The sequence below is a fragment of the Bombus bifarius genome, unplaced genomic scaffold (assembly GCF_011952205.1).
Source record: "Bombus bifarius isolate JDL3187 unplaced genomic scaffold, Bbif_JDL3187 scf7180000007977, whole genome shotgun sequence".
In the NCBI taxonomy this organism is placed as follows: Eukaryota; Metazoa; Arthropoda; class Insecta; order Hymenoptera; family Apidae; genus Bombus; species Bombus bifarius.
The window spans coordinates 4,854,305-4,866,830 of record NW_022884362.1 but is presented as its reverse complement, the minus strand read 5'-3'; the positions used below and the strand labels follow the sequence as shown (position 1 = coordinate 4,866,830).

The window sequence follows — 12,526 nt, the reverse complement described above, 5'->3', positions numbered from 1 at the left end:
GGAAAATCGTATGAAATCGTCGTGCTCTCGGTTACAGTCGAGACGAGTTGGCAAAAACGTTCCACCGCCGTTTTAACGTCTACCAAACGCGTTACATCTTCACCCTTTTCCTTCTCCGATAAGTTTTCTCTCGTTTCCACGTTTTCGTTCCTCTTTGTTCGTTTCTTTTTTCCTTTGTTTTGTTTTATTATCTCGTATTCTATGAAATGTGTAACTGACTGCCACTGGTATTTGTTTCTTTTTCTTTCTTATAAATTCCAGACTGCCCAGCAGCCAGACGCACAACAGTTATCACAACTTAAAATCGTAATACTAATACATTACTCTTTTGTAAATATATTAATATTTTTAATCATAAATATTTTATGTATATATATATATATATTTATATTTTTTAATATATATATATTATATTAATAACAACTGATTTTGTATTTATTCGATATTCGTGATTACGGGTTTCGTATCGTGATACTTACTGTGACTTAGTAAAATACCATACGAAATGTCATGTACAGTTTACAGTTCACTTCCTTTGATCGCTTTTCGGGACTAAATAACCAACTATACAACGTAAATGCGCAATGTATGGCTGTCAAGCGAATAAACAGGGGAGAAACTTCGTTCAATACTGTTGCTTTTCTTTGGTAACTTTGTCTCGTGATTTTTTTTTTACTACTCTATCGCGTATAACTCCTTCTTTCACTCTTTTTTTTTTTTTATTTGATTCGCTCGCTTTCTCACTCATCCTCTCTCTCTCTCTCTCTCTCTCTCTCTCTCTCACGCTCTCTTCTTTTACATACGCACGACACGTTTTTCTCTCACTCTCGTCTTTCGCTCTCGCTCTCTTCTCTTCACCCTCGTCTCTGGTTTGTTTTCTCGCTTTTTTCTTTACTAAAAAAATATCGATCAAAGCTACGTACAATGCTATATAATGATTATTAACATTTAAAAATGAGATCTAGTTATTTCATTCTAGCAACTCGGAAAGGGACATTAAAGATTACTTGAGTTTATAATGAAGTTGTCCATTGGACGAGCATTTTTGTTCTCGTTCTTCTTCTTCTTTTTCTTCTTCTTCTTCTTCTTCTTCTTCTTCTCCTCCTTCCTTTCTTCTCTGTTCTTAACAGTCACAGCTTCAGTTCGCAGCGCGTCGTGATTTATCCTGGCATATTTTCTTTTTTTGTTTTTTTTTCTTTTTTACTTTTATTCCTGGAGCGGTTCTACTTGCGTCTTTTTCTTTTTTTTCTTTTGTGATCAAAGACAATTGTATTCACGTACGTGTGTAGATTCTGTTCTGTGTATGTGTACTATGTCTCGCATATGTGGTATATACGTGTTGCTGCTGTTTCTGTTTGTGCTTACGTATAAGTTCGTACAGTGCGTGACCGTGGTCAGACGAATTTCGAGGCCGATTTCGTTTGTTGCGTGTTGTGTCAAAACCGTGCCGCTTGCGTGTGCGTGGTACTCATAAAATATGTGGTACTCATGGCGTGGCATCCTCGTTCTGGTTGTACGAGGGACAACATTCGCTCACTCAGAAGATTTCAGACTCCGTATCGTTCGAGGACGTGGCCTGAAGTGCCAGCTGCATGCTGGACTCTGTGTTACGCCGTTTCATTTTACCCTTGGTCTTCTTCAGCATCGTGGCCTAGGAAGGGACAGGATCACAAGGGGGCGCGCACAAAGGAACAAATATAGAGATTGTAATATGTCAATGCCAAGTGACCAAAGTGAAACGACATGTTCGGTTAAACGCAGCTAGAACATTCCACGGGCCAAAACACTGAGAGATAAGGATGCCAATGAAACAAGTAGTCCGGTAGATTTCTATTTATCTGAACCGACAATGGTAAAGATTAATTCTTTAGTTCGTATAACAGAGATTGGTGATTTTTTTAATTCTACTTTTCTTTTCGCTTTATTGTAATACCGGCCACAACGGCGCACACGAAAAGAACTCGCACATCGTTGTACTTATTAGAGAATTTACATGCTGGTCGATTAGATCCAAGTGTTATTTCATTTTCTATCGTTTAATGATACGTTCGTATGACTGGAAAAATTGCACGCTATGGAAATGAAACATACAGAGCTTGATAAAATACGCGCCATTGGAAGATAAGGACGTACGTCGGTACTTTTTGCAACCACTGAAGTATAATTTACCGAATGTCCAGCTGGACAAATTGTAAAGTACAAATTAAATAATAAAAAAAAAAAAAAAGAAACTGAAGTACTAGAATACCCATTGACTTTTCATTGCTTTAGTTTTCAGTTACTTTATTCGAATCATATGTAAAATTAATTAATACTTGTCGTAAATTATATTAATCGATTAATTAGAAAAACGGATGACGTGAAATTTGTTAGAGTTCTGTAATGAATATATATAGTAGGTGTTCCAATACTTTCGGACCGGCAGAATTTCTCGTTCTGATAAAAGGAATTCTCTTGCAAAATTATTTGCTGACTGATGATATTAACGAATTAACAATTTTTGTCGCATGATTTTACAATTATATATCGAGTGTTCGCGTAGAATACTTGCAACTTGTAGCCTGTGCAATTTTGCAAATAACATTAGTTCAATTTGTGCGAGTTGAAGTAATTACGTAAATGATTTCTTTCCATAGTTAATTGATTAAAATTTCGTTTCAATAAACGGAGTTCAGATAAATAGAGTTCTATTGTAAAAGTAAAATGAAAAATTAATCGACGCTCGAAGGGTCAATGTTCAGATGTTGGGGTTTTAAACGATTGATTAACGATACGATTAATATCGTTTAGCTCATTATCTGCCTTAATTTCCGCTTGGAGATTATGGAAACAAACTATGGATAAATTTCGGATAAGCAAAAGTGTAAGCAAAATATATACAGGCTGTCTCATACAACTGAGCTAAGCGATAATTTTAGAACGTAAGAGGTTGAAAATAAAATTGTATTAAAAAAAGACAAACTGACTTCAGAAAGTGTATCGTGTGTTTGCATCGGAAATGGTATTGTAAAGATTGAAGATAATCTTCAATTCCCTTCTTTTTTCCGCTGAAGCATATGTTGTATCTTTTTATGCAATTGATAATTTTATTATAAAGAAATATTGAGGCACTTGCGTGTAAAAACGATTAGATTAGAGATAAAAGGTAGATAGTAAAGATAAAGATGTAACTTTGCAACATTTAGCGTATGAAAGATGAGGAAAGCACGTGTAAATACATGGATTGCGTGTTTTAGAAAAATATCATTTGAAAAAACACCCTGTATATCTAACGTAAAAATAAGCGCGCCTACCGATTAATAAGCTGGAGATTTTGCTAATGAGACTCTTTTTATACTTCAATATATTTCACATATTACTTAGAAATGATGGTTCGATAAAATAAATCATACTCTTTTAAAAAAATGTGTAAGATCCTTCGAGCGTTCATTACTGAAGCTGGGAAACACCATTTGAAAGAACGAGAATAATAAAATCATGTACGGTGTTGCGAAAATGTATAGGTTTTATAAGATTTTTAAAATATATACAGGATGCGATCGAAAGTTATACTTATAGCCATAACTGTATATATATATAGGTAGCACATTTCTAAATTCGATGTTTTCCGAAAATTAAGCTTCGAACAAAGTAAGTTTATTCTGTATATTCATTTCTCTTTTTTTACAATCAATCATTTCCTGCTCACTTGTATATAGCTTTCAACTGCACACTGAATATATATGTATATTTTCTTTCATTTTTCTTCAAAGTACAGGATGATTGTCACTGCTTATCATATAATATTTCTAAAATATTGATAAAATTTTGTCGAACCTTTAACTTTTCACAACACTGTTTTACGGCAAGCTTGAATTGCGCTGAACATTTAGGCGTGAGCGTAATTGATAAATTCTTGGACGCTAAGATCTGACAACGTTGAGTCAACAAATTCGACATTACATCATGCGTGAAGTAAATAACTTTAATTAAAATTTAAAACTATTATCAAAATCATACAGATAAGAGAAAAATCTTAAGATCTTAAAACCTTCCTGATACTCAATACGTTATTCAACGCTAGAACCATCGACGACCAAAGCATCAAAATACGGAATGGCAAAAACCTCCGGATAAAAATGTATTTGCAAATTCATCAAGTTTCTGTAACAATTTACGAATTCGTTATTACGACGGTTCTGGTAATACAACCAATGCTACGGTCAATGCCACGGAATTAAATTGCGTTTCAATTTTTCTGGTAACCGGTTTTTCGATCGGAAAGAAGATCTCTTGGAAGTCATGGAACCTTGATCCTAACTTTCTGGTTCTATTCGAAACCAGATGGCCTTGGAAATGTAATCTTGAGAGTCAGGAGACTTTGACGCTGTCCAAAAATTTATCGTCCATCCACACACATCGACGATACTGGCACAGAGAGCTACATGCGGCGGAAACATCGAATGGAGTTTTACTACACAGGAAGTACATGTACGTGTGTGTTTGTGTTTTATCGTAATGATCGCACCGAAACTCCCCTGTATCGTATGCAGCAATAGTACACGATACTAGGTGGAGCCTAGGCGGAGCACTAATTGAAAATTTCGTGTCTAATCGATCGACATAGACCGCAGAAACTGCGTTCTAGCTTTTGTTGCTACACTCGTCCGTGCTCTTGCTCCCCACCCCATTAGCGGGTGGAATCGAAGGTTCGGTATTCCGACGCTTGATCTTATTTTTCTTCAACATGGTAGCCTGGAGCGAACAAAGGAACAAGGAGACATTAGTTTTTGTGTGCGATTAGGGGTGGGAATGCATGCGCTGCCGGACACCAGCGGTTGGATCACGCTCTTATGGTGTCTGAGTAGAGCGTCATGGCAAGTTAGATCTAGCAGATAGTGCAGGTAAAGATGCAAGATCCTGCAGAGAGTCAACGTGCGACAAATAGATAGATAGGCCCCATCGTTCTATCGAAATTTCATGGGCTATCAGAGTTCTCTTGTAAATTTGAAGTAATATGATTAGCCAAATTTTTAGAGACCGTAAATTAATAATAGTAATTAAATTGGTAGTAAAATAAACGAAGTCACGTAAATTTGATGAATTACAAGTTAGCTGATTATCTTATCTGACGTAAAATTGTAAATTTATAAAAACTGAATGTATAATTTATCGCTCGAAATTTGTCAATTCGAACAGTTTGATAATTTGAAATGTCAAACAATGAAATTTAGATAATCAGAGATTCATCGAGTAGCTGGGGATCGTTCTATAGATTGTAGGTCTGAATTTGAAATGTCAGTAAAGTTCAATGTTTCAAGACGAGTGGACGAAATCCAGGCTGCAGTTCTGATCTTTAGGAAAACGTTAGGGGCTGTGTATCCGAAGAAATAATAAATAATTCATAGTTTTATACTCCAGTTAAAAAGATTACGCTTGGTATTATTCGCGCGCGTGGGCGTTCATGAATGTCAAATCAGAAAATAGATCGATATCTCAGTTTCCATTAAATTGATTTACGCGAATCAGCAAACAAACTATACTTACAAATGTGACACAATTTCCGTGAATATGTAACGTGTAAAAATGAGATAGAAGAAGAGCGGAAAATTAAAAAATTTCTTCGATGCGTTGCATCCGTTCCGTTCTGTATTTCGATAGAATTATGGGTTCATTACGAGTGCCTGTAAAAAGATTACCTTTAGCGCTGATTTCAAAACTACAATATTCCCTGGACTCTGAACCCACGGTTCTCCGTCCACTTGTACTGGTATATCAGAGTGCAAATAAATTTTTATATGTCCTCCCTATGAAACATTCAAAACCAATTTCTTGCGTCATATCACTGTATCATATTATATTTATAAAATAAAAAATTACTTGCTCATACTTGCCATTAGGCTTAATACTATTATTTGTTGGAAACTCAAAGCTTAAAGTAACAAGTATTTAAATTTTGAAACACATAGTACATACGTATATTATGCTATATGTACACACTGAGTATTTTTATCGTCCTAATTATTCGACGTTATATACAACGAAGATCTTATTTCTAATTTTCGTTTCAATTGGGATCTACGGCTGCATTATGTATTGCAAAATGTCCTAACAAAGCTAAGAACAGGATTTAAATTCACCTGCGCTATCCTCATAGCTGTGCGAAGACCAGATTGAATTTGTCCCAGGTGTATTACACCTGTAACTCCAACTACCTCCAACATTCCATCTCCGTGGTTCGGTGTATAAAATTGATCTTCCTTCGTATCTGGTCCCCAGGGATTTGCCCCAGAACCCCAACTACAATATAATAGATTTTAAATGAAATTTAATTGTACATTCTTTGTATATGTGATATTTATCTTGCCGATAAAAAAATTATTATCTGAACTCTAAGTCATTAATTCTCAATTCATCGACATTTTATTAAAACATCGAAGGATTAATAAACTCCCTACTTAGATAATTATTATTAGATCGTGGATTTTTATGCATAATTTGTGACAAATGTTACATGTTCAAAGTACAACGCTTGTTCAAATAGTGAGTGAAACAAATCCTTGTTTAGGTTTCATCTTTTTGGTAGTGTTCCAAAAAAAGGTAGGAATTTGCATAAACGTTATTAAATTATTAATGAATGAATCACCTTAAAATGTTTAGGATAATTATTCCCTCGACTTGAGGTAATTCAACGACTCTGCCGTCCACTTCTAATCGAATTTCTTTATGCAAATCTTTGCACGGTTTCCGTTTCACCATTTTTCGTAAACCCATTGTCACGTATACTCCCTTGTTACGCAATCTGCTCTTGAATTTGTTCGGATTTTCTTCCCTTGCGTTGTGAAAATCTAAACACAAATCGGCGTCGATACCGATACCAAAGTAGTTGTTCATCACGAGTATTTGCGTATTGTCTTCGCTAGTAGCACCTGCGCCTGTAATATTTACGTATAAAATATTCGTATTTCATATTCATTTGACACCTTCGTATTCATAGCGTATTATAATTTTCATAATGTTTCGTGATTTATAATTTTTACGTGTCAAATCAACTTCGTAATTTCTTTAGTTGACGATGGAAATTATTTTTAATGTTACTCACCTCCTGTATTGGTAGCCGACTGCTTATCTTCCTTGTCTTCTGTATGAAATACTACAGTCCATCTATCCAATAAGGATTCCTCCGCGTCGATTACGTCTCGGAGTAAATTCAAGGGATCTTCGTCGCCGGTGTAACCGGAACCCCAGCACAGGACACGCGCGAGATCGTTTCCGGTTCCTAGGGGAACGATGGCGCAAGCAGGTGAGGAACATTCACTGTCTTGTCCCACGTTATCCAAACATTGCAGGACCCATCCTATCGTTCCATCACCACCACAAACCAAGATTTTGTAATCCTTTATGTGACGGAAAACGTAGAGACTGCAATACAACGATGATGATTATATTAAATTACTATACTTACTATCTTAGAACTAAATTCTTCTCTATTTTTACTTCTAGAAAATTTTAATTAAACGATTTCAATTCTACCAGATCTTTCCAAATCAATCTTAATTCATTTACAACTGCACATTTTAACTACTCTTAAGGTATGTTGTTTCATAATACTTCTAAAATCTGGTAAACTGCCAACAAAGTATTCTATAATATTCAATGTATATTATAAATTACAAAATAGATATGACATTGTATTTTTAACATAAATTGTAGGTAAATATTAAGTAAGTATATTCAGATAGATATTACGAGTATCTACCTGTTAATTCAGAAGTGAGCTATCAAACACTTTTAGAATTGTATAGTTTGTTCTTTGCATACCCAGGAAGTGGACCTCCATTGTCGAGATCAAACACCTGATACGGATTCAAAAGTTTTCGGAAGCTGGAGATCAATTGAAGTCCCTGGCAACCGCCAGATTTCACGTTCACGAAAACGAGTAAAGGTTGTACCCCTGGGGGCACCATGCTTGGCTCGATACTTGGTAATAGCATGACTACAACAACAAAAATATTAAGGCGACTATAGTACAAAAAGTATTTATACCTACATGTATAATGTTAACTCATTGCCATATTAATATTTTAACGCTAGATATTTCAGAATATCTTACTAAATTTTTTCTCAACATTTTGTTTTTTGTTCGTAATTCTCATTTACAGTTTTCCAACGTGTGAAGTGCGAAACATTAGAAAGAATGAGAATTAATAAATTACATTTTACCAAGAAACCACAGGTAGCCTGTGCACGCCAATGAATTAATTAAACTAGATAGAATAAAAATACCTAAAAGATGTTTATCCTCATATTTTGATTCTCTCAATGTATACAACGCCGTGACTGCCTTGTTCGAGTCCTCGTAAATGATTACCATCGAGCCATATTCATAGTATATTGGACCGATAAAGGAGAATTTATTTTCTGAAAATATTCGAAACAAGCGATCGTTACACGTGAAATGAATTATCGTGAAGTATCGTTTAGATATTGAAAGAATTACCTTTGCCTAAGAACTCGGTCAACATGTTTTCGTAACACCTTTCAGAGAGGTTTGGTGGCAAATTGCCGACGAACAAAGCTAAATTAGGGCCATGGGGATCTTGCTTCAGCTGAAGGTAAAATCGCATCAACTCCATTTGCCTGATCGAATCTTGGCCCAGTTGTTTCATGATTTCCCATGGCTTCTCGTCACGAGCCAAAACTCTTTCAGTGACTAGATAAACGTAATAATAATTTTTGTATACAATTATATCTGATTATAATTATCAAATAGCGTCGAATCAATCCACAAGTTTATGAATATCTTTAGTTATAACGAAGCAACAATAAAAATACGAAGTCAAGATCTATTTCAATTTAAAATACGGTAATTATTATTTTCCCTTGTGGCTTTCAAATTCTAGTTCTGTAAAATAACTTTTATATATCTGTTTTCAACAGATATACAAAAATGCGCACGAATATATGAATTCATCTGATATAACAAAATACGTTCCTGGAAAGGAACGAACAATGAAATTATATCTTCAGACGTATATGTCTTAAGATATAATTATACCTACTCGAGTCTAGTTCCATCGCCGATAATGTTTACTAACTAATCAATTCTACTTTGAATGCAATTTTTCATATAGCGAGTTAAAATTTCAGATTGAATTTGAGATTTACCACCGCGATCCAGAAGAATCTCGCTGCATCTGTAATCTTCCGATTTAAAATTTTGCAAACCGAACTTCTGAAGCGCTTCTTCGATTAAGTCCGCAACAGTTGTTGCTTCTGTGACAGATACCATACAGAACGACTCTGACACCTGTAGTTTGCCTGGATAGACGCGTACCTGTCCGCTTTCGCTATCCCTGAAATTATCAGGTCATATTTCAATCGATTTTCTATAGGCTATGTTGGGACACATTGCAAAGTTTCTAGATTGAAACTTACTTGAACCGTAAGAAGACAGCCGGACGTTTGCCCTCTTTGCGATTCAAGTTTAGAACCGGAGTTGGATCGCATAATTCAGTCTCATCCGTGGCATACAGGTCGGTGAGGTAAAAGTTGGCTGAATTTTTTGAGGAAATAGAAATATGTACTGTTAAGCTTCTTGTTGTTTCAATTATAATACAATGTGTACTATCATTAATACATATTTACCATTAACAATATAAATATAAAAATTAGATAGAGATACAGAAATTAGATTAGATCATAGAAGGTATAATTGGAATATAATTGCAATGTATTTGTTTACTTTCTTCTTGTTTTAGCTATAATGAGATGTGTAGTATCGTTGTTACATATTTACTATTAATAATATTAATTGAGAAATTGGATAGAAATACAGAAATCAGATTAGATTATAGAGAATACATTTGAAATATAATTGTGATATAAATATAATATATATATAAATATAATTGCGAAAGAAATGTAAGTGAAATATGATTACGAAATATATATAATGGGAATGTAATTGTAATTATTTAAAATACAGATGAAAGAAATATAATCTTTCAATTGGAGCGAGATAATCCTTGAAATGAATTTCAATGAAAGTAAGTGAAAATTTTCAGAGAGAACGTATCTTTTTGTATTTATTTGCAAGGGGATTTCAATTTCAAAATGTAAATTTTTCATCACCGATTACAATAAAGATTTTCTCCATTATATGATATTGCGTGAAGCTATTATTAAGAAGTCGTAGTAACACAGCAATTATTAAATTTTTGATGTCTATTCACTTTGTTCAATCGATGGTAAATAGAATATTTTCTACTTTCGAATAATAGCAAAATATTTTGTAATGGCTAAGCTTCAAATAGAATAATTGTAATATTATTGTAATTAATACGTCATGATCTTTTTGAATTAATCGCAACATTCCGAAATCAAGTGGTATGAGATTGAAATCTAAATAATATCTTTAATTGTTCACTCAGGACAATAGCATGATCGAATATAGAAATATTATATCTTTTTTCATCTATTCACAGTTTAGAATTAACGGGATTCCATCTCTAATTGAGTTTGCAGATAGAGGGAGAGACAAACATTTAGCATGAAATATATGACAGGAGAACAATTCCATTGATACAAAACTATTCTGTTTGCAGTTGTCAGTTTGATCTTTACGTAGGAGTAAAATATAATGGTCAACTGTTTTGTTACTGTGGGCGTATAGATACATCCGACAGATTGAGTTCACGTAAATGCTATTGACGCACATACGTGCGTGCAAATTTGTTCCCAAAAACATCATTTTTCTAAACAATTCACAGCGTGTTAAGCCTTATCGATATACTCTCGACGAATATACTCTCCCTGACAGTATAATATTTATTTGAAAATCTGTTCGATAGTCACACATTTATTCGTTATATAACATTGATAAAATGATTAGAATTGCTGATAACAAATATACATGTAAACCTAATTGAAAGTTATTAACATAAATTTGCGGCAAAACTTGTTTACGATTATTTCTTTTCTTTCCTTTAATCCTGCTGCGGTCTTCGAATCATTTTGACTTGAATCTGTCCCGAATCTTATTTTCGTGTTAACGAAATCAGTGGCAAAAAATTGGAACAAAAAACGGGACATGTCAATAACGATTATTTCGTGTGTTTCTCAAAGTTAAACAATTTGTTATCGATGGAAAAACTCAAAGAACACAACAAAGATAAATACAGTAGGCCACGTTAACACAGATGCAATTCATTCTGAAATCTCATTTTTATAATAACGCTTCGTTCTATTATAGATTGAAATGAAAATATATATTTAGAGGAAACCCATTTCTCATAGTCTAGAGCAAAGTTTAATTCATATTCGTGATACAGAATTAATTTGTTTAACTTTTTATATGTGTTAAATTATGACTGAACTTTTCCTAATAAGGAGAATAAACAAACTAACATTCGTACAACAGAGGTAAACCGCGATTGTCATAGCATTTTCGTTTGTCATAGTTTTTTGCCATATTCTAACTTTATTAGTAAAAACTGTTAATTAATTATTACCATTTCACTGCACAGTGTACTACAAGTGTTCCATTTTCAGAGTCAAGGATTACATAAAAGAGTAAAATAAAAGAAACACTTTTAACTCGTCAAGTCTTGTATCCAAAAAAGGAAGACTCATCAAACACGAAACTAAAATATTAGAAATATTCCGTGTTCCTCATTAATTATCTCCTGTTAATAGCACTAATGAACAGACTGTTGATCTTCATGCAAATTCATAATTTCATGAAAATTACTAAGGAAATGAAACATATATAGAAATTTCTTTCACTTACTAAATATTATAATAAGTATCTTGTTTTAAATACTTCATATCTGTATACTTGTATATTATTTAGTACATACTCTGTAGGTTCCTGTACCTTTAAATTTCTCATAAATGCGTAAATATTCGCTATTTACTAACGAGGAAACCGTAACGTAATCATCCAGCGCTACAATATTATATTTTCATGCAATCCAAGATTATAAACAATGCTCGTATGCACGTTGTCTTTCATGTTACCTTGCACGGCAACATTTTTATTCGATGTGCTTCAACAACTATGTAGTTTTCCAAATTTTAAAACAAGTCGTTTCGTATGGATTTTGGATACAGTTATTCACCTATTGGTTAACATAGTTAATATAATGCTCCTCGTATAATAAATTTGACGAATATACATAAGGAAGATACATAACGATTCATATGTCGTTCTGATAATTATAAAGCTTAACAATTTGTAGTTTTATATTTTATACTTTCGATTGTTCCTCTATGACGTATCCAGAGCGAAAAGATTAATCTTCCAGTCGTGGGCGATGCTCAAATCGCATCTACGTGTTCCATTAATAAATATATCTATTAATTCTGCAAATTTCGTCAGATCACGTTATTTTTCTTATGACAAATCCGCATAACTTTAAACAATTTTTGTACAGAAAATTCCTACAAGGCGTTATGATACGCGTACATTTAAATTCCTTAAAAATAAAGTTGTTACAGTTGTAAATGTAATCATCTCTACTCAGTGCCTCGAACTTATACTCAC

At 33.7% G+C, this 12,526-nt stretch overlaps 1 protein-coding gene across 9 annotated transcripts in view; it reads right to left on the bottom strand.

The window, feature by feature from the left end:
* Positions 1-238: 238 nt before the first annotated feature.
* The window catches only part of LOC117204296 (diacylglycerol kinase theta), a 41,239-nt gene continuing 28,951 nt past the window's right edge, over positions 239-12,526 (bottom strand). For 7 of the 9 annotated variants that reach the window (XM_033441552.1, XM_033441554.1, XM_033441555.1 and 4 more), the window contains 10 exons: positions 9,418-9,535; positions 9,148-9,335; positions 8,480-8,692; positions 8,266-8,400; positions 7,801-7,975; positions 7,082-7,401; positions 6,626-6,914; positions 6,120-6,279; positions 5,679-5,786; positions 239-1,651 (listed from right to left, as the gene is read on the bottom strand). In XM_033441552.1, coding sequence (XP_033297443.1) covers positions 1,538-1,651; positions 5,679-5,786; positions 6,120-6,279; positions 6,626-6,914; positions 7,082-7,401; positions 7,801-7,975; positions 8,266-8,400; positions 8,480-8,692; positions 9,148-9,335; positions 9,418-9,535 — 1,820 coding nt within the window. In that variant the 3' untranslated portion in view covers positions 239-1,537. Of the gene's footprint in view, positions 1,652-4,433; positions 4,735-5,678; positions 5,787-6,119; positions 6,280-6,625; positions 6,915-7,081; positions 7,402-7,800; positions 7,976-8,265; positions 8,401-8,479; positions 8,693-9,147; positions 9,336-9,417; positions 9,536-12,526 lie in introns of those variants that run through there. The other 2 variants (XM_033441553.1, XM_033441558.1) reach the window with 1 other exon arrangement.